Source organism: Notamacropus eugenii, chromosome 4 (assembly GCF_028372415.1).
Source record: "Notamacropus eugenii isolate mMacEug1 chromosome 4, mMacEug1.pri_v2, whole genome shotgun sequence".
In the NCBI taxonomy this organism is placed as follows: domain Eukaryota; kingdom Metazoa; phylum Chordata; class Mammalia; order Diprotodontia; family Macropodidae; genus Notamacropus; species Notamacropus eugenii.
In genome coordinates this window covers 86,330,123-86,353,035 of record NC_092875.1, presented here as the reverse complement: position 1 = coordinate 86,353,035, position 22,913 = coordinate 86,330,123, and the positions used below count along the sequence as shown (strand labels likewise).

General features: G+C 42.4%; 1 protein-coding gene across 11 annotated transcripts in view; it reads right to left on the bottom strand.

The window, feature by feature from the left end:
- MROH1 (maestro heat like repeat family member 1) overlaps positions 1 to 22,913 on the bottom strand; it is a 202,163-nt gene that overhangs the window by 26,663 nt on the left and 152,587 nt on the right. For 7 of the 11 annotated variants that reach the window (XR_011965678.1, XR_011965679.1, XM_072602683.1 and 4 more), the window contains one exon: positions 5,818 to 5,955. The exons of 1 other annotated variant lie outside the window; for it this stretch is intronic. Coding sequence is in view for 8 of the 10 variants with exons in the window: in XM_072602683.1 (XP_072458784.1) it covers positions 5,818 to 5,955 (138 nt within the window). In the remaining 2 variants the exon portion in view is untranslated. Of the gene's footprint in view, positions 1 to 5,817; positions 5,956 to 8,546; positions 8,635 to 22,913 lie in introns of all 11 variants that reach the window. 3 more of the 11 variants (XM_072602688.1, XM_072602687.1, XM_072602689.1) reach the window with 1 other exon arrangement.

Sequence of the window (22,913 nt, the reverse complement as noted above, 5' to 3'; positions counted from 1 at the left end):
CCCCAGCCCACACGTGTACAATTGTTTTTGTTTTGTTTTTTAAAATTCAAGTGTAAAAAATAAAATAAAATTCAAGTGTAAGAATTTACATTTACATCTATCAAGTTTTATCTCATTATGACCTGCTTATTGTTTTGGTCTAAAGGGACCTTTACTTACATGTCTCTTGAAGCTGGCATTCAATATGCCAGCATCCATAAAAACACTGACCAGATTAGAGTCATGGATCAGGCTCTTTAGCTCCAGAGCCTCCCTTCTCCATTAGAAACCTCTCTTCTAGGTTCACCTTCAGGGTCAGTGACCCTTTCTTGGGTACCTGGGTGAGGAAGGTTCTCTCTCATCTTAGCCATGAAAAAATAGAAGGTAGCTTTGGTGGGGATGAAGAATAGGAGGAGGAGGAGGATGGGGAGGCAGGGAAGAGAGAAAAAAAGGAAGAGAAGGGGAAAGAAAGAGGGAGGTGAGGAAGGGAAATAGGGTAGAGAGAGATTGTGTGTATATGCGTTCACGTTACTTATGGGAAGCAGAGCAGCCTGTTTCTATGCTGTTGGATTTGGGATTCTGAGGCCTATCTCCAAAACTTCTGAGACCCCTGCCCTTAATAATATGTGTGAACTTCAATGTTCCCTCAAATATCTTTACTTCCAAGTTAATTAACCTCTTCAGTTTCTAAGATGCATCACAAATGGGGGCAGGCATATGTTTGGATCATGTTATCATCCACAAATGCTTCACCTACACATCCTATAACTCTGAAAATCCTCCATCTGATCATAACCCTCTGTCCTTCCAACTCTCCTGTCTTCCAAACTCCAGTCCTCCCTGCTTTTCCAGGCTATAATCCCTGCTTCCTTCAAAATAGCTTGTCATTCCACTTCACTGTTCTCTTTACCCATGAGTCCCTTGCCTCCTGATCCTATCACCACTCATCCCTTTCTAAAACTCAATATTAGATTATGCTCATTATCCACTTTTTTCCTATTCTGTAGCGATGGAGGAAAAAAGCATTCAACTAACTATGCTGACTGGATTCACCACAAATTGATTACACACTTTCATCTATTGCATATTAATTCTTTTGCCTTTCCTTAACTGACACTCTATTACTCCCCACAGTTGATGTTCCAAACCTTTTCTCAAATCACCTATGCTATCACCCCTTCTTCCTCTTAGAAGACTTCATCCCAAACTTTGCTGAGAAAATTGAGACTATCTTAAGCTCCCTCTCCTCTCCAATTCTACACTTCAAATCCAATCCTCCTAACACCTGCTGCCTCTCGATTTCACACCTGCCATTGGTCTGAAACTTAATTTCCAGGTCAGCAATGAACTCTTCATTGCCAAATCCAGTGGCCCTTTTTCAGTTCTCCTCTTTCTTGACCTCACTGCAGTGTGATAGACTGCTGACTATCCCCTCCTGGACATTTTCTCCCCTCTCCTCAATCAACTCTACCCTGTTTCCAGCCTCAATGAATATACTATTCACTCTCTCACACTTCAATCTAGCTAAATAGGCCTCTCCTCTGCTCCTCACACACAACAGTCCATCTCCATCTTGGTGCCTTGACATTAGTAGTTCCACATGATTGGAATGTCCTTCCTCCTTACCTCTGCCTCACAGCTCCTCTCTTTCTTTAAGACTCAGCTCAAGCACCATTCTTTTGCATAAAGCCTTTCCTTATTCCTTCAACTGCTAGTTACTAAACTACCTTGTACTTAATTTTCCGTGTATCTTAATTTATTTTAATTTATTCACTTTATATTTCTGGAATCTATTCTCTTATATACTTGTCTCTCCCACCAGAATGTAAGCTCCTTGTGATTAGGAACTGGTTTTTTTGTTGTTGTTTTTTTGTTCCTGCATCCCCAGCATCTACTAGCACAGTACTGGACAAAAAGGAGATGCCTAATAAATGCTTTATTTTGTGACTGGTTGATTTTTGTGATTCTTTTCTTGTCATAGTTCTTTCCTCATCTTTTGAACCAATCTTTCTTAGTTTCTTTTGCAAGATTATTATCCATGTCCTTCCTTCTTTGTAGGGGTGTACTACAGGACTCTCTCTTGGGTCCTCTCCTCTTCTCTCACTACATCCTTTCTTTTGGTGAAATCTCATAAACTCCCACGAGTTCATCTATCTTCTCTAAAGGTAGCTAGGTGGTGCAACAGACATAGGGGTAGGAAAATATGAATTCAAATCTGGCATCAGACACGAGCTACGTGACCTTGGACAAGCCACTTAATTTCTGTCTACCTCACCTTTTTTATCTATAAAATAAGGATAATGATAGCTTTTACCTCCCAGGGTTGCTGTGAGGATAAAACAAGATTTGTAAAGTATTTAGCTCAGGCCTGACACACAGTAGGTGTTTAATAAATGCTTTCCTCCCTTCCCTCCCTCCCTCCCTCCTTCCTTCCTATGTAGATGGCTCACAAATCTACACATCTAGCCCTAATCTCTCCCTGAGCTCTAGTTCTGCATCATAATTTATCTGCTTGACATCTTCATTTGAACACCTCCTTGGTATCTCAAACTCAGCATGTGCCAAACAGAACTCATTATCTTTTCTCCCAACTCCATTCATTCTCCTAAACTTTCCTACTTCTGTAACGGGAACCACAATTCTTTTAGTCACTCATGTTCACAACCTAGGAGTCATCTCTGACAATCTCTATATCCAAACAATTACTTAATCTGGTGGAGTCTCTCTTGTATTCAGCATCTCTTCCATCTAACTCCTATTCTCTTCTCACACCATCAACTAATTAATCTCCAGAAATCTAGTCTCTTCTTTCTCCAATCTATTGTCCATACAACTACCAATCTTATATTTTTAAGTCACAGGTCTGACTATGTAACTTCCCCACACAAAAAACTCCAGTGTTTCCCTCTTGCTTCTAGGATTAAATGCCAACCCTTCCCTTTGACATCTGAAGCCCTTCACACCCAGGAGTCAGCCCATTACTCCCCCTCATGTAGTCTGCTTCAATCAAACTAGCCTCCTCACTGTTCCTTGTACACAGCCTCTGCATAGACTGGCTCTTGTTGGGCACACTCTTCTTCCTCACCTCTACTTTTTTGGAACCCGAGCTTCTTTCAAGGCTTGGCACAAGTGCCACCTCCTTCAAGAGGATGTTTCCCCAGTTGTTAGTTCTCCACCTCAAAAATTACTTAGTATTTAGTTTGCATATGGCCAGTATACACTTATCTGTGAACATATTATAGTTTTCCAGGAGAATCAATCAATCAATAAGAAATTTATTAGTTGCCTACTATGTGACAGGCACTGTACAAGGCAATGGAGATAAAAGACACAAGACCAGAACAAAACATATATAATATACATGCACATACACGGGCAGCTGGTGGCATAGCTGATAAGAGCACTGGGCTTAGTGTCAGGAAGACTCATCTTCCTGAGTTCAAACCTGGCCACAGACACTAGCTCTGTGACCCTGGGCAAGTAATTTAACCCTGTTTGCCTCAGTTTCCTTATCTGTAAAATGAGTGGGAGAAGGAAATGGAAAACCACTCCAGTATCTTTGCCAAGAAAACCCTAAATGGGGTTGCAAAAAGTCAGACACAACTGAAAAATGATGAAAAAACAACATACATATGTGACACATAAACTGTATAAATATAAAGTGAATAAAAATCAGTATATGCAAAATTAAATACAAAGTAGTTTGAGAGGCAGGGAACTAACAGTTTGGGGGATAAAGAAGGGCTTTGGGGAACAGCAAATGACGAGTCATGGAAATGGGAAGTGCAGATGGCACTTCCAGCCAAAGGGCTGAACTGTAGAGTGCAGGATGGGTAGTAATGTCCAATGAGGCTGGAAAGAAAGGTTGGGGACAGGTGGTGCAGGATTTCAAAAACTACATAGAGGAACTTCTGTTTTGTCCTAGAGGCAATAGAAAGTCACTTCCGTAATGGATTTCTATTGTCATATTTATGCTTAAGGATTACTTAAATAACAGCATGTAGGAAGGACAAGAGTTCTAATTCTAAGCAAGGAAAACAATTCAGAGGGTTTTGTGACAATGGAGACAAGAGGTGATGAGGGTAGCTAGGTGTGGAAGAGAGGGTCTGATATGAGAGATGTTATAAGTGTAGGAATATCAACTTTTTGGCAACAGATTGAACATGTGAGAGTAAGGGGGAGGACTCAAGGATAATGCTAGGGTTACAAACTTGGGAGACTAGAAAAATGGTGGTGCCTCCAATAGGGAAATTTCAGAAGAGGGAATGGTTTGAGGGGAAAGCTAATCTGTTCCGTTTTGGATATGCTGAGTTTGAGATGTCTTTGGGGTATCTAGTCTGAAATCTCCAATACACAATTAGTAATTCAGGAATGAAGTTCTAGAGAGTATGGGGGTTGGATAGATAGATCTGTTGGTCATCTAACAGTCACATAATTGGTCTCCCTGCCTTGTCTCAGCAGCGTTACTGAGAGAGAAAGTAGAGGGGACTAGGACAAAATCTTGGGAAATATACACAGTTAACTGCATGCAACATGGATGATGAGAAGCAAAGGAGACTGAGGAGAGGTTAGTCAGGTAGGAGGAGAATCAGGAGAGTCACAAAAACCTAGAGAGGAGGGGGTATCCAATAGGAATGGGTAGTAAACAGTGTTAAAAGCAGCAGAAAGGTTAAGAAGAATGAGCACTGAGAAGAGGTCATCTGATTTGGCAATTAGGACATCACTGATGACTTTGGAGAGAGCAGTTTCAGGAGTGTGATGAGGTCGAAAGTCAGATAGCACTGGGTTGAAGAGTCAGAGGAAGAAGAGAGAAGTGGAGACAATAAATGTAGACAAGCTTTTTCAAGGAGTTTGGCTGAGAGGGAGGACAGATACGGGACAAAAGTAACCTCCTTCAGATCAGAGGCTGTCTCATTTTCGTATCTGTACTCCCAGCCTTGAACACAAGGCATGAGATAGAAGTTCTCAGTAAATGCCTGTTGTGTTTGCAACAGTAGCCAGGGCCCACTGGCCCCTATGTTGTCACAGCTAGGGGAAGCATCTCCTCTGTGCTTACTTTCTTTTATTTTGTTTCTGACTTGTCCCTTTCCTTCTTTTTCTTTACCTGATAATTTTGACCTCCAAAGAGAGCATATTCAGACCATCATAACTGCCCCTTCAGATCAGTTCCATGGCTAACCCCCAAAGCTATCTATAAAAGGAATGAAGAGTCAGTCTTCATACAAGAGTCATTGTCCTACCAGATTATCTCTGAATTCATTCATCTATTACAGGTAATTCTAAGCATGAGTAGTATGATGGAGTGGTCTGTCTTTTTGGGAGTCACAGAGGAAAACATGTGTAAAGAGTCAAGATCCTGAGGTCAGGTAAGATTAGCAAGGGAAGTTAGGGATGACTTTTAGTGTTCCCACAACCCCATGAAGGTCTAATGCAGGTAATGGGGATAAGGAGTGGAAGAAATCTCTTCTTTCCAGTTCTACCTGGCACAAGCCTTGCACAATTATATTTTGTCTAATGCCCTGACAGAGAAATGGAATTGTTTACCACCTAGGAAGGACCCAAAGTCCTGCTATGAAAAACATTTGAGCTGTAAAGCTCAGAAATGGGTGCTGCCAACCCTCTAGTAAAGTACAAAAAGGAAGGTCTTTAAGACTACCTGTTATGTGTCTGGCCTTAAGGAACTGCTAGGTTGGACTAAATGACTTCTGAAATGGCTCTTACAGCTCTTAAGTATTTGTGATTCTAGCTATGTGACCAGAGGTCAGAAGGGAGGGCTTGGGGTAGGGCCAAGTGAGACAACAGGCATAAAACCACCTTCTCCCCTCCAGGCCCCCTTACCTGGCAAGAAGAGTAACTCCCTCTTCATGGCCTTCAGATGTCTTCATCAGCTCCCAGCCGCCATCCAGACCCATGCATGTGATGACCTCCCCGCTTCCTCCACGGAACAGCATGGCCTGCAGTGTCTCCACAGCACAACTAGACAGAAACAAGATTTGTCTACTTGTCTTGTCCCAAGGATAGCCTTCTCTATCCTACAGGGTTTTAGAAGAATCTTTCTTTCCTCTCCTTGTTTATCAGAGCCTAGCAAGTAGGATGGGACCTAAAGCCTAAATGAGTTATTGGAGAAAGAAGTACAAAGAGGCTTCTATTTGTACATAAGGTCATCTTGGCAAAAAGCTTGCGAAGTCAGGCCGCACACCTGTGGCTAGAAATCAGCCATGATTAGCACAGAGCCAACACCATGTGGAAAATAAGTACTGCACTGTCAGACTTAAATAAATAGGACTTGTGGTTTAATTTTCTTTCATTGGCTGGGGAAAGATAGTATTTAAAGCTCTATGGCCTTGCCTCTACACCTGTTCAAGGAGTCAGGCAAACACAATGATGACCTCTCTAAAATCACTGCAAGTTAACAGAACGCTGGGCTTGTTCCTGATACTCAGTCACCCTAAACACTCACACATGCGCTCACAATTCTGTGCACACATTCATGTGGTGCACCATGAAGGAGTAGGCTGGTGTTCCTAGAGCAATCACAGCCCAGTGCCATAAGTCTTTTTTCTTTTTAATTCTTTCCAGGGATGCCCAGATTAGACTACTGAGTAATCGAAAATGAATTCTTAGGATTCTATCCTTAGATAGATAGATCTAAGGATCTATCACATGAATGAGAAAGTCAGTTGTATTCTGCCAATCCTTCAAAACTGCATGCATGTGTATGTAGGGCGAGGGGAGATGTTAGGGGATAAACAATCACTCCAAGATCTCATACTTAGAATAATAATGACAGCAGACATTTATACAGCATTTTATAGTTTTCAAGGGGCAGCTAGGTAGTACAGTGGATAGAGTGCCAGGCCTGGAATTAGGAAGACTTGAGCTCAAATCTGGCCTCAGACACTTACTAGCTGTGTGACCAGGGCAAATCATTTAAGCCTGTTTGCCTCAGTTTCTTCATTTGTGAAATGAGCAGGAGAAAGAAATGGCAAACCACTCCAGTATCCTTCCTAAGAAAACCCCAACACTTCTTGGTCTGTATCCCAAAGAGATCACAAAAACAGGAAGAGGACTCACATGTACAAAAATATTTACAGCAGCTCTTTTTATGGTGGCCCAGAATTGAAAACTGAAGAGATGCCCATCAATTGGGAAATGGCCGAACAAGTTATGGTATACGAATGTAACTGAATACTGTTGTTCCATAAGAAATGATGAGCAGGTGGACTTCAGAAAAACCTGGAGAGACTTACATGAACTGAAGCTGAGTGAAGTGGGCAGAACTAGAACACTGTGCACAGTAACAGCCACCACTGGCTAGCAATGCAAGGATCTAAGACAACTTCAAATGAATCATGACAGAATGCTATCCACATCCTGAAAAAGAACCATGGAGTCTAAATGCAGATTGAAGAAGACTATTTGCGCTCTCTCTCTTTTTTGTTTCTTCTTTCTCATGGTTTCTCCCATTGATTCTTATTTTTTTTTTGGAGGGGGGAAGACAAGCGTTTGGGGTTAAGGGACTTGCCCAAGATCACACAGCCAGTAAGGGTCAAGTGTCTGAGGGCAGATTTGAATTCAGGTCCTCCCAACTCCAGGGCTGGTGCTCTATTTACTGCACCACCTCCCACTGGTTCTAATTCTTCTTTACAACATGACTAACGTGAAAATATGTTTAATAGGAATGTATAAGTAGAGCCTGTATCAGACAGCGTGCCATCTTGGGGTGGGGGAAGAGGAGGGATGGGAAGAAAATTTGGAACTCAAAATCTTATGAAAGTGAATGGTGAAACCTAAAAATCAATCAATTATTTAAAACAAACAAACCAACCCTAAATGCGACTGCGAAAAGTCAGACATGACTGAAATGACTGAACAACAACAAAGTCTGCAACGCACTTTGTACACCTTATTTTATTGGATCCTCTCAAAACTATGAGGTACTACAGGTATTATTATCCTCATCTTACAGATGAGGGAACTGAGGCTTAGAGGGTTAAGTGACCTACCCATGGTCATCTAGCAAGCGGGGGATCTCTCCTAACTCTAAACAACACATTCCCCACTTCACTACACAACCTGTCTCAGAGGTCACCTCAGAGGTCCAAACTGTATTCAAACAGAAATCCCCCCTCCAACAATTCTGAGTGATGGTTATTCAGCTTCTGCTTAAAGTGACAGGGAATTCCCTACCCCTGAAGCAGTCCATTTCACTTTAGGACAACTAAAATTGTTGGGAAGTCTTTCTCTTTGTTAACCTGAAATTATCTACCTTCCTTACAATTTCCATCTTTATGTTTGTTTATTAAATTACCTCTTAATCACTTCATCTGAAGGAATAAAGAGACACTTAGGAGGAAAAAGGACCAGTATTAGCACAAAGCTAAAGTCACACTTAAGCTTCATAAAAAGGAAGAAACTTATCAAGTTTGGAGAGGAGATATTCCCAATCAATTTACACAATTTAGCCCAGAAAAACACGTACATACATAGCCCTACTACAAGAGCTGTATGTGAGGCAAGAGGAAAGGTTTAGGGCATATGAGCTCCCAGGGTCAATTCTTCACTACCTGCAGGTGTGAGTGATTCTCCATTCTCCTGTCAAGAAGGACAATGATACGGTGCCAGGGGACACCCCAGTTGGGCAAGAAATGTTTCCTAGAGACAAGAAGGAAAGTACAGCTGAAAGTGGGAAGTCCTGAGCAGGCAAGGGTCAATCTCAATCATACAAAAAGGGAGTGTAGTACAAAGTTGTTATGTTTCACTCTGGGAAGCTGAAGGCCATGGAGGCTAATCACAGAAATTGTAAGAGGAGAGAAAGAAAGAGGGAGAGGGAAAATGAGGGAGGGGGAAAATGAGGGAGGGGGAGAGGGAAAGAGGGGAGGAGAAAGAGAGGGAGGGGGGAGAGAGAGGGGTGGAGAGAGAGAGGGGTGGGGAGAGAGAGGGGTGGGGAGAGAGAGAGAGAGAGAGGAAGAGGGAGGGGGGGAGAGAGAGGAGGGGGAGAGAGAGGGAGGGGGTGGGGAGAGAGAGAGAGAACAGAGTCCTTGAAGAACAAGATGTAACTGTAGGTACTTCTGAGGTCCAGGTCCAGCTGAGCGCTATGCTCATCAAGTCTTGGGACTAAGCACAGATCTGCTTCTAGAGAACTAGTGAGAAGGTGGCAAACCAGGATGCCAAGTGACAAAAGGAGAGAGAATCTAAAAGGAGTAAGGAATGGGAGAAAGTTAACTCATATTAGATTCTGGCCTGTAGTATGCCTCAAAAGCAGCTGCTCTGTCAATAGCAGCTCACTGCTTTCAACGCCGACTATCAATGCATCAGAGTGACCTTTGTCAGTAGCGATGCCAGTCTTAGTAGTCAATTCAGAAATGAAGTTTGGCTCACAGACTTATCAAAGACATAGTAATCAGAGATCATTAACTTTTCTTGACAACATGAGGAAAGAACTAGCCAAATATGTTGTTCTAGACAGAAAGACCAGCGATGATGGAAAAGTGGCCATCACCAAGATCTATGATCTTATGACTTGGGTTGGATGCCTCTTAAAGAGAAAAGAAAACCTTAGGTAAGGTGGTTTGGGGGTAAAATTGCTAGAATTGGTTACTCTATGCGTGTAATATACATATATGTATATATGTTTTTAAATACCACTTCCTCCCCCAAGGCTTTGGACTCTAAAAAAACTTAAGTGTAAAGTTGTTTACTCAGTCTCTAAGATAGAACCAGAATTCAGTCAAGCAATGATTGACAGCTGAACTTTAATGAGAAAGGTACCATCTTGCATTTTAGTATTATATTAATTAAAATTTTGTTCTAAATAATATATGATCATTTTGAAGTTAATTATACTTGTTAATAAAGAACTGCATTTTGTTTTACTTCAAAAAGCACAATTGCCTAGATTATGCCCTAAACCATGGCCTTTATAAATTTGTAAAGATAAGAATTATCTACATAAATATCAAGGGCATTCTTGATGAAAATACGAGAAGAGAACAAGAATGCTTTAGCAAATAATTCTCTGTGGCAGGCTATAATGTAAAGTCAAACAACTGAAGTTACAGAGAACAGAAAACCCTGGTATTTTCTTACTGATTATAAAAAGGCTTTGTCCTATGCCCTCGTCTCTTCATTTTATACTATGTCTTTTGGTAATTCTGTCAGGTCCCACAGGTACAATTACCTCTACATTTCCAGATCTACATATCCAGCCCTAGACTCTCTCCAGATTCAGTTTCACATCATCAACTGTCTTTCAGATATCTCCAACTGGATGCCCTGTAGACATATCAAACTCAATATGTCTAAAACAGAACTCATTATCTTTCCCGCCCTCCCAAACCCTCCTCTCTCTTGAACTTCCCTTTTACTAATGAGAGTACACCTGTCTTCCCAGTCACCCAAGCCTACAACCTTGATATCATACTTTACTCTCCACTGTCAGTGACTCCTTATATACAATCCATTTCTAAATCTTGGGTCTACCATCACAAAATTTCGTTATGTGTCCCTTTCTCTCCACTCCGAGATCAGGCTCTCATCATTACTTGAACTATTACAGTAACTTTCTGATTGGTTTCCCTGCTTCAAGTTTCTCCCCATTCTCACCCATACTTCAACTGAACTACCAAGGTGATTTTCTAAAGCCTAAGTCTTCTCCTACCAGACCCTAGTGACTCCTACTCTTACCTTCATGACTTGTCTCTGACATTCAGAACTCTTCACGGCCCAGCTCCTTCTGGGACACTGGCTTATTTGCTGTTCCTCACACACAACCATCAATTGCCCGTTTCTGGCCTTTGCATTGGCTGTCCTGTGCCTGGAATGCTCTGAACCTTCTCCTCTGCTTGTTAGTTTCCCTGAATTCCTTCAAGATTCTGTTCAAATCCCACCTACTTCAGGAGGCCTTTCCTGGTCATCTCAGCTTACATTCCATAAAGTTCATATGTAACTATTAATATAGTAGAATTTTAACTGCTTGAGGGCAAGGGTTGCTTTTATTTTTCTTTGTGCCTACCACAATGCTTAGCATCTATGAAGTGCTTAATAAATGCTTCTTGACTGACTGCCTGACCTCGGTAGAGCAAAACAGCATTTTAAAGGCTCTTCTCCAACAGAAAGTCTCTCATGCACCTGTTAAGACCATACAAGATTCCTTGACAAATGGACATAGAGCTAGCTATTTAATGATTATCTGACTATTGATATTAGGTGAAGCATAAAATTAGGATATATATGCTTGCCACAGTAAATGCCCAGTTGTGAACAATGTCTTGCTCAAGTTCCAAATGGAAGACAAATATACTATAGATGGTTAGATTCTAAACCCTGCTGTTTACATATGATAGTTTTTAATTGATCCTTTGTTCTTATATCATTATCATTTCCATGCACCTGCCACATAATAAGCATTTAATAGATGCTTGTTGCTTTGACACAATTAATGGTAACACAGATGTATTCAGTTATTTCAGCGTATGTAAATTCCATCTGTATAGTCTATGCTAGCCAGTTGGTTCCCAGCCACGACCAGGTACCATAGTTCACCTGCCCACACTAAAGTCATAGTTTCCAAGAGGAAATAAGTTCTGTGAAAAGAGCCTTGAAAAGTTAAACCTTTAAAGCAACACTCTCCAATAAATATATTTCTTATGACAGTGTACAGGAAGCTGGAAATTCAGACTGGGTGACCCAGAATCCCTTAAGTCATAGCATCCCTGCCTCCCATTCCAGGTCTTTTCCTGTAAAAGGCTTTCCAGTGACCTAATCTTCCCCAAAGGAACATAAAAAAACACAATCTAGCCCATGAAGCAAACCTGGCAGAGGTCTTAGGAAGGGAAGCAGGTGGGCATGACACACAGAGAATACAAGATCTTGGAACTATTTCTATGCTCTTTCTAAAAGTTTGATTTACTTGAGTAGCTCTTACTTGAAAACACAAAAGAGACAGGCCTGAGCTGGATACCTTAAAGAGGCAGTACAGGGCTCCCCATTCCTGGGGGATGAAGTAGAAAGAAGAGCCAACTCTAGAGGTCCAAAGTCTGTTTAGTAAACAAAAGAGAGCAAACACCTCAACACACCAGACGTGGAGACCTGGTAAAATTTCTATGGTACAATCTGGCAGGTGTTTATTATCTTGAATGATGATGGAATATCTTCAAGGGGAAAAGTAGCACATCTTCATGGGGACTGTGAATGAGGGGCAGGAGGAGTCCTTGACACCATAAGAGATGAGTGAAGGGTCAAAGCACCAGAGCTGGCTATGTGGTAAAAATAGGGTGAAGACCTTCCTGAGAACTTCAACAGCTCAAATTTCTATTGAATTTAAAGGCAGACAAAGCTACAAAATTCTTTCTTCAAACCATTTCATGAAGTTGGTAGTCAGAGCATTATAGCCATTAAACAGATGAGGAAATAGAGGCTCAGAAAGAGTAATGAACTTGGAAGTGTACTAGAGTGAAAAGAACACTAGACTTGGGTGGTACAATTTGGGTTTAAGTCTTCTCTCTGCCACTTACTAGCTATCATTCTCTGGGTGAATCATTCTATCCCTATGGAACTCAGTTTCCTCATCTGTAGAATGAAGGGGTTGAACTAGCTATAAGGTCTCTTCCATCCAGCGCTGATCTCTGAAGTATAGCAGCTGGGGCCTGAACCTAAGTCTGTTTACCTCATGTTAAGTTTCCTTTCTATTATTCTGCATTGCTTCTGAGACCATTAACAATGCTTTAAATCTAGAAGATGCTTTTTCCTTACAACAACATGGTAATGCAGGCAGTGAAAGGATGATCCCCCAAGCTGCACTTCAGACTAGTAAAGTGAGCTGCCTAAGATCACAGAGCTACAAAGACGCAGAGAGAGATCTGAATCCCCACCTTTTGACTCCAAACCCAGGGCTTTGGGTCACTTTACCTCAAACTTCCTTATTTCTCTGCAGCACCAAATTCTGCTCATGCTTTTCTTTATATTTCATGAACCTGCACTCTCTGGGTTCTTCTCCCACCTCTTTGGATACTCCACTCCTTTAATCATTGATTTATTCAATATTTACTGAATACTTACCAACTGAATAATAATATATAAAGTACTTTGTAAATCTTAAAGCAAGATATAAATGTTAGTCGTTATTATCATCACTAAGTACAGAGTTCTGTGTTTCACGATACAAAGAAATAAAATATAGGATCTTTCCTCAAGGAGTTTCTAATTGAGTAGAGTGGATAGTAAAATGCAAATTTTACTATGAAGAAGCACAATATCGTGACAGTTCAGATTATTTTAAGTTTGGGGAAGGGCACTGAAAACCATAAAAGTCATTACAGGGGAGTTTGTGTTGTGAACTGGGCCATGAGAGATAAACAGATATTGGGGGTGGAGAGAGAATGAGGAAGAGAAAGACATTCGAAGCAAAAGAAACAGATACCATGAAAGACAGCAGGGAAGTAGAAAAATATAAATTGATTTCTAGGAAGATCAAATAGTCCAGTATATTTGCAGCATATGTGCAGGGAAGTAGTAGAAGGTAAGATTAGAAAGAAATGTTGTTCAGATCATGCAGAGGCTTGAGGTCTAGATGGAGGAGCTTGGATTTTATCCATTGAACATTTATGAGCAGGAATGCAACACAAGCACAGCCATACAAAAAGAAGAAAGCATGTGAAGGATAAGAGAGAGAAAAAATGGTGATGAAAGTCATGATGACCAAAAAAAGAGCCTAGACATTCTACTTCAAGAAATCATAAAACTGCCAAGACCTTTTAAAATTTGACTGCAAAGTGGAAATATATATAATCTATTGCTCACCTTCTGGAAGAAACTCCAAAATGAAAATTGCCACGAACATCATAGTTAAAATCTAGAACTTCCAGATCTAAGGAAAAAATACTACAAGCAGCGAGAAAGAAAGAATTCAAGGGCCAAAGAACCACAGTCAGGATCACACATGATTTAGCAGCTACCACAATAAAGAAATGGAGAGCTTGGAATATGATATTCTAGAAGGCAAAGGTTATGAGTTTACAGCCAAGAATTACCCACCCAGCAAAATTAAGTATAATGCTATAAGGGAGAAAACCAAACCTTTAATGAAATAGAGGATTTTCCAAGCATTACTGATAAAAAGACCAGTGCTACACAGAAATTTTGATGTACAAACACAGGAGTTAACAGGAAAATAAAAGGTAAACATGAATAATCATAAGGAATTAAAGAAGGACAAACTGCTTACGTTCTAATATGGGGAGATGACATATATATGTCTTCTCTGAACTCTATTATTATCAGCAGTTATTGAGGGAGTCTAATTAGAAGGTCTGGGAATAGTTCTGTTATATCTTAATGATCTGGAAAGAGGAAATCACTGGAAAGGAAAAGTAGGGGAAGGTTGGGGAAAATTAATCTCACATAATCGAGTTTACAAGTAGAAATTCATACAAACAAGAGGGAAAGGAGTGGCTGATACTTAAACTTCACTCTCAACTGAACTGGTCAAAGTGGGAAAGAGAAGGGAAGAGAATAAGCATTTATAGAGCATTTACTACATGCCATGCACTGTACTAATAGCTTTACAAATATTATGTCATTTGATCCTCATAACAACCCTAGGAGGTAAGTGCAGTTATTATCCTTATTTTACAGTTGAGGAAAGTGAGGCAAAGAGAGGTAAAATGACTTGCCCAGGGTCACACAACCCATATTTGAACTCAGGTCTTCCTGACTCCAGACCAGCATTCTATCTACTGGGTCACCTAGCTGCTTTGTAAAGGGAAAGGAAATAAGAACACACACAACACATACACACACTCTCTCTCTCTCTCTCTCCTTCTCTTGTACAGAAATACATTTAATGCAATGGGGAAATAGGAGGTGAAAGGAAGAAGGGGGAATTCAGAGGGAGGGTAGGTTAAGGGAAGGATAGAACACATTCTAACTAAGGATATATACAAAAACAGTGATAGCTCTTTCAGATGTGGCAAAGAATTGGAAACTGAGGGAGCATCTATCAACTAGGGAATGATTGAACAAATTATGCAATACCTACCTTCTGATAAAGAAATGAAAATGCCAGGGAGAGAAGGCAGAAAAAAAGCTGAATTTTTAAAAAAGAAAAACTGGTGGCAGGGAAATCAGATAGAAGGCTATTAAAATAACTCTGGGAAGAAGTGAGAGAACAGCTTGAGACACAGTGATAGCAGTGGTAACCAAAGGGAGGGAATGGATTCTAGGGATAGATATCTCAAAAGTAGAATTTCCAGGATTTACATGAGGTAGGGTGAACAGGGAACCAAAGATGATTCTGAGGGCTCCCCCACCCCATCCTTGAATTAAAGCCACAGGGATATTCCTTCTCAAGTACACTCATAAACACATTTTTACTAAACAAGTTTCACATAAAAAATAGACTACATGACCCCCAACCCGAAGAGTCTACAATTCTATAACAAATCACATTCCAAACAGCACTGTAAGCTTTACAAAACGCTTTTTCTCACAATGACTCTGTGAAAGGAAATTATTATTATCCCCATTAGTGTTAACAGTATTATCCCCATTTTATCCCAGAAAGACTAAGTGACTTACCTACGGTCCCACAGCTAGTTACGAGCAAAACACAGATTCAAGCTACTGAAGTCCAGTGCTCTTTCCACTGCATTCTTTAAACACACATGGCATTTTCCCAACTTTCTGCCTTTCCTAATGCTTCCTCTGCCTGCAATGTCCTTTCCCAACATAAGACTGTCAAAATCCCACCCATTTTTCAAGGCTCTGTTCATATTCCATTTACTCTCAGTCAAAAGGGATTCCTGCCTTCTCTAAGCTATTAGAAGAGTTTTTGGGTAGCCCTATTATGTCCCTTATGACATTCTAATTTAAATTAGAGCAAATTCTATGTCATCTTCTAGCAGAGTTCAGATTTCTTTGAGGGCAGGAAATCTCTTATTCCTCCCAGTATCCCCCAATAAAAAGTATTTATATGATATGTGTTTAGTAAACATTTGGTGAACTGCATTGACAGTATAAATGACAGGAAACATGAGAAGAGGGGCACACAGGAGTTTCCTGCTTTGTATAAAGCTAAAGTCTGCAATTCCCTCTGACACCAATTATAAGTCCCAAGACGCTCATCTAATTCTGAGATCTTAGGGCTTCCATAGGGCAGAAAAGTGAGGAGCTTTGATTATGACCATAAAGGAAAAATCAGATGAGGGTGGGGGCACTGCTTAGTGGGTGGTGCCAAGGCCAGGCCTTCTGGCTGCATGGGTCTCCAGCTGCCTCGAGGAAAACTTCCTGGCCATTCCAGCTCTCTAATCCAAGCTCCCATCTCATTCCACTTGGCTGAGCCCAACATCTGGACTGTTAATTTTAATTGTTCCATAAAGCACACTGGGCCGCCCAGCTCTGCTCCTTTAGCACCTTCTGTGCCATGTGTGGGGAACACTTGTGAGCTAACTTTGTTTAGCCCAACCATGCTGCTGTGGCCCCCTGCCAGTCCAAAGTACCTTCTCCTCCTCCTCTTACATCCCTTCCAGCTGCTTTCAGCTTTTACTGCTGAGGGATAGATGGTACACCTGGACACTTCCCCACCCCAGACTCCTCTAGGACTGGGTATAGAGCCTTTTCTCTGTTTTCTCCCTGTCTAGTGTTTTAGGATGGGCATCTCAGATAGATGCCTACCTTACTTCTCAGGCCACCCTTTCTCCCTTTTTTAAATATGAGAGAGGGAAGACCTAGTGGACCTTTCAGATCTCTTTCATGGACACCTGGGTACCTGTGCTGCAAAGGAGATGAGGGGCTTATGGGATGTGTCTGGTTCGGCATTCAGAGCCAAAGCTCTTAGTCCTGGATGAGATCTGAACACCACTGGGGTTGCCCAGGTTTCAAATATGCCACAGTTAAAGGACTCAATAGCACTCAGCTCTGTGAAACAGTTTTTAGAAACACTGGACTGAGATCACTGCCCAGAGAAACAAAGTCCCACCTCCTCTAGCCTGGCTCACTCACTGAATGAGTGACACTTCTCTTCCTGCTTCATCTCCTATCATTTTCTTGGCTTTCCCCTGGAAATGATACTAGATCAGTTCAATGCTTCAGCCACTAGAGCGCGAGGAAGTCCCCATTCTTCAAGTCATCAACAAGTTTTTATTAATTTCTTTCCTGCTATGTGTCAGACACTGCACCAGGACCTGGAATTACAAATACAAACCTCAGACAGTCCCTGCCCCCAAGAACACTAAGCCACTTCTTATTCCATTGAATCCCTAGATGCCAAAGCTTCTTTGAGGCCAAACTGGGTTTTCTGCCCCCAGGAACCCTGTCTTCCCAACCTAACCCCCCCACCCCTAGCAGCAAGCCCCATTTGGTTTAGTGTTCTCACAACCAATGACAGGCTGAACCAGAGGAGGACAGGTAAGAGGAGGGGAATGTCTACAGCTAGGGTGGAGTAGCCTTTTGTGGAGTACAATGGAATGGAGAGTGAGATCAAACAGTTAATGGGTGAAGATTCAGGGCTATTTCTTATGTGAGGTTTTTAAATCCATATTCAATTTATAGTAATCTGGAAATCCCTGACACTAGGAATGAAGAAAAGTCTATAAATCCAGGAGCAGGAAGGAAAGTGAGAGCAGGATTAGAGAAGGGAAATGAAGTGAGGGAGTCTTGTAAGAGGAAGAGGCCTCCACATCTGAGCTCTTCGGAAGCACTGAGGGAAGGGGCCACAGTTAAAAGCACACGAAGGACAAAAAGTTAGGAGAGTAGTAAATAAAGAAAGGGGAAATACAGTGAATTAGGACAGTTAGAGAGAAAGGCCACACTTTGGGAGAGTAAGGGGGAAAAGGAGTGCCTTAGGGCAGTGGAATGGGAAAAGATAGTGATCTAGGATGAGGGGAAGGGTTAGGAAAGTATAGCAAATGAATACAAGAAAAAGGCTGAGAAAGGACAAAAAGTTAAGGGAAGTGGGAGGGGACTGGGAAAGGACCAGAAGTAGGGACATAGGGGAGGCTGTAAGGGTAGTAAGGGGAGTGGGGCATGGTGGGTCTGAGGAAGGACAAGATCTAGGATATGGCAGACCACAATGAACATAAAAGACAAAGGAAAGAAAGACTAACAATGTAGCAAGACTGGCTGGGAACTCAGGCCTCCTTCCTATTAGTCCGTCTGTGTTTTGGGGGAAATCCGACTATCAATACTCCTGCGTTCTGGACAGCTGGCCTCTGTGCCAGAAGGATGCCCACTGGACTCAGAGGACTCTGGGGAGAGTCTCTGGGCTGACCGTGCTGCCTGGCCCCCTCCTCTCCAGGCTGGGGAGATGCTGGCCTGTTGAGAACACTTGTTTGTAGACCATGAACGTTATTCCTCCTCTAAGTTTCCTTTCTCCACAGTGTCCCACAGGAGCTTCCTCCCTTTCCAACAAAAGCCAGGAGCTTCCAGAAGTGCTCCTAGCCAAGCTATCCTATTTACCTTCACAGTCTCTCTCTGGCATTAGGAACCATGAAGCCTTCGAACTCAAAAGTCCTACAGGAAATTACTTTGATATTGTAACCACCTCCTGGGGCAAGTCTGGAAGTTAGAGGCTGTGCATTTTTCTCTACTTCGGATAAACTATTTTCCCCTATTAATCAGCAATGACGTTGGGTTCGGGCAGCCAGCACCGCCTGTTTGCATGGAGGGCAAGAAGCAGACGAGGCTGCCTGGGCCAGTGCCTGCATGGCTGGGCACTGAGCTCCAGCCCTGCCACAACCCCTAGGCCGGTGCCTCCCACCCAAGCCTCGCCCCTTCTCACCACCCTTTCTGTACAAACACCACGGCTCTGAAATCACACCTGCAGCACGAAGCAAACATGGGTGAAGGAGGAAAAAATGTCTTTGCTGAAGCCTGTATCACATTTCTATCCATTTGAAGCCAATTCTGCAGATCTCCAGATGATGCTGGAGCATAAAGGGAGTCCCGGAGAGGCAGGACCATGAAGGAAGGTCCCATTTTCTTCCTGGTCCTTCTGTCCCAATCACTTCCACTCATTCCCCTCTCCAACACCAGTTTGGAAATAAGGAAACTGGAAAAAGGAAAAAACCCCTAAAGACACATGAGGCACTGATGTAACAGCTGGGAATCAGTGACCAAGAGTCTTTCTAAGACTCTACCTTCAGTCCTCATTAACATAAATAGCAGATAGGATTCAGAAAGGAACCTGAAAGTTTTTACCCTGGGTTTCTTTATAGATTGGGTAAATGCTAGAGATGAGAAGATGAAAACTATATAACAAGCAGCCTATGGAAACAGGACAAATTAATTGAGGCAAGTTAGGCCAAAACCTGAGCAGCAGTCTTGGTGCTCTGCTTTCATGTAGGAAAAGTCTCTGACCCTCTGTGGAGAAGAAAGGGTTAATGGGCCGCAGGAATGCTGCAATTTAGGGAGGGTCAGAGGAGAACATGTACACATGTGCCTAGCATGAATAGGACACATGAATGGATCAATCTTTTTGATCCCTTTTTCACCTGGGAGAAACCAAAGTTGGTCAGGAGTAGGGTGATGTCACTAAAGAGTTGAGCTGTTCAAGCAGTGAAGAGGAACTTGGCCCTGAGTACAAACGTCTAGAACCTCAGACAGAACTGGGCCAACCACATTCCACTGGAGAGGGCTTCTGGTTCTAAACAGTATTCACTATTTCTGGTGGCCAAGATGTCATCTGCTGGCTCCAGATCTGCTTTCCCTGAGTGACAAACAGTTGCTCCAGACTTGAAGTTTCCTCATGCTTCATCGCTCTGGGGACTGGCTGGGTTATTCACATAGAGCTTGAGGGAGGGTAGGCAGGAACTGACATCAATGGCAGGGGAGGGAACAGCAAAGCCTCTCCTCTGGCACCATTCAAAGAGTAGCCAGGCCACCTGTCTGGATGCAACTGCATAGCTGTGACAGCCAATGCTGAGGGCACTCACAAAACGACACCAAGAAGAGTACATGTGCCACTGATGTTATGATAATGACAAAGAATTCTGTGTGATGCTGGGTTATTTCCATTCAGGGGACATACAGAGAAAGACGACACCTGGTTAAGTAAAGTCCTTTCTTTGAGGAGGTGGGCAGTGGTGGCTTCTCAATTTTATTAAACATGTGGCCTGAATAAAATCCTAATCAGATAGCAGCTTTCCTATCCAGCATAATAACTTGCTTCCATCCATTACAGCTTTTTGGCTGGAAAAGCTACCATTTGAATTAGTGGCAGCTTTCCAAGCTGAAAACAGAGCCTATCACTTTAAATTTTGGTCAGCTACACCAAATTTAAAGTGATAAAACTCATTTTTGGCTTAGGAATCCATTAGCAATTTAGATGCGTGTTCCTACCTCTTTTCCCTTTCTTAGCCCCTAGGGTTGCTTTTCCCCCCTTAAAAGATACTTATTTCTAAGAGTATGATTTTATAGCATTTATTTTTAACGCTGATACGATTTTGCTACATGTATGAAATACAACATCAATGAAGCATATAGAGAAAGAATCACTTCGTCCATCCATCCCTGAAAAGACTTTTCCCATCGTGATGTGTAGGTACCTCTTTTCCTCAGAAATGAGTCTCAAGACTTCAGAGGATCCTTAGGCTGACACAGTGCCCATGTTAATAGCCAAAGCTAAGATCTTCAATAAGGTACTCCTTCTATCTCCAGCAAAGAAACCACTGTAGGCTGCCAACCTCTGAGGCTCTGATGGGTGGCAGCCTCCAGTACTAAGGGGTATCTCACAGGCCATGCTAGGCTATGGCTCTTCTACAGCAGGGCTGCTACCCTGAGCTCCAAGACTGAATCATTCTGCTCAGGCATCAGCACTGTCTCTATCCCCTTTCATATTTTCCATTTGTTTTGTGAGGTGCCTAGAAGGTTCTGGCAGATGGGCCTCCTATAAATAAAGTTTATGAGATGATCCTGAGGACTGGGTGAGCTGAGGCTGCAGTGGCAGCTGCCCAGACTTAAAGCACCACCCAATGGCTGATCAGACAGGTTGTACCAGCCCCAGTAGGCTGGAAGCCACTTCTGGACCAGGGGGAACTAGTAAGCCAGGAGGCTGGAAGTGACTAAAATTCTTTAAGTAGGAGAAAAAAGAGAAATTTGTTGGCAGACAAAGAAATCAAGGCCCTGGACACTCTCCTCCTGCACCATCCATTTAGTATATGCCTACTTGCGTGCCACATAGGCTGCTGTCTTTAAATCTGTTTCAGGCCATATAGGAGGTAGGGTAGCTATAGTCATATGTTGGTCCTGGTCATGCCAGACCTGGCAAGGCAAACCTCTGAAAAGACTGCAACAGAGAATGAGAGCATTAACAAAACTGGAGGAGGGAGAAGGCTTCCCATTGTCCTCTGGAGTTCCAATTTCTATTTCTAGCCAAAGGTCTTAATCCTACCTCTGGCCACCTTCTCTTTCTGATCAGAAAATGCTTTGGAGAAGGAGGTAGCAGCACCACAAATGGGGCCACTTCAGGAAATGGCAGGTTGTGACAGATGTTATTTCATTGGCTTAGAACAGAGGGGCTCTCTGCAGGAAGCCTGGTCTGATTACAAAGAAGTCACAATCAATCCCTGGACCTATCTCTAACATTAACCGAAGCCATGCCAAACTGATAATTAGGACTTTAGGTCTGACTAGACAATAGGACAATGCCTCTGGTCTCCACAGGCATCAGGCAGGTTACAACTAAAGATTGGAGCTGGGCTGACAAGGCTCATGAGGATGATCCCTTGATGATGACACAGACAAGGCTGCTTCCTTGGGGGTTAGTAAGAAAACTATAAAAGAACTTCCAAAAGCACAGCTCATTGGGGAATAAAGGGAACTTGAGCTACTGATATTGTAATACACACCGTCAAAAGAACGAGTTCTTCAAGATCATCTCACCTCAGATCCATGCACTTTCAGAGATCCAGGAGGATCCTAGATTCCTGGGCCCTTTTTGGTTCTCCCTCTAGACTACTTCATTTGATCTCTCCTCATTGATTCAATGATCATCTCGGTGTAGAAGATTATCAGATCTATTTATCCAGCCCTAACATCTCTATTGTCCTGCAGTCTTAACCTCTTCAACTGCCTACTGGACATTTTTACCTGGATGTCCTGTGCAGGCAAACTCTACTCACATTTGGCTGACACAGTGGTCATGTTATGTCCAAAATGGAGCTTAACTTTCCCTTGAAACTTTCCCCTCTTCCTAACTTTCCTATTATTGTGAAAAGAACCACCATCCTCCCAATCACCCAGGTTCACAACCTAGGTGTCACCCTTCACTCTCCACTGTCTGTTGCCACCCTTACTCCCCCAACTTGCAATTTGGCAACCAAATGGTCACCAAGTGCTGCCAGTTCTACCTTGTAACATCTCTTGTATGCATCCTCTTCTTTCCTCTGACACTGCCACTTTTCACAGACCACTGCTTTGGTAGAAGCTGTCATCACCTTATGCCTGGACTACTGCAATAACCTGCTGTTTGGTCTTCTTTCCTCACATTTTTCCCCACCTTATCTACCCTCCACTTAGCTATCAAAGTGATCTTCCTAAAGCACGGGTCTGACCATGTCACACTCTTTTACAATAAACTCCAGTGGTTCCCCATTACCCCCAAAATTTTTAAATCCACTCTTTGGTTACCATAGTGCTTTACAACCTAGCCTCTTCCTATTCTTCCAGTCTTCTTACATCTTAACCTCCACCCCCTCCACCATGTATTTTGCTATTCATTGATACTAATCACCTTATTGTCCCTTGAACATAAAACTCCATTTCCAACTTTGTGTTATTTTCCCTAGCTATCCCCTATACCTATAATGTTCTCCCTCTGTATTACCACCCCTAGGTTTTTCTGACTTCCACTAAGTCTCAGCTAAAATCTTAACTTCTACAGGAGGCCTTTCCCAATGCCTCTGGACACTAGTGCCTTCTCTCTAAGATTCTCTCCATTT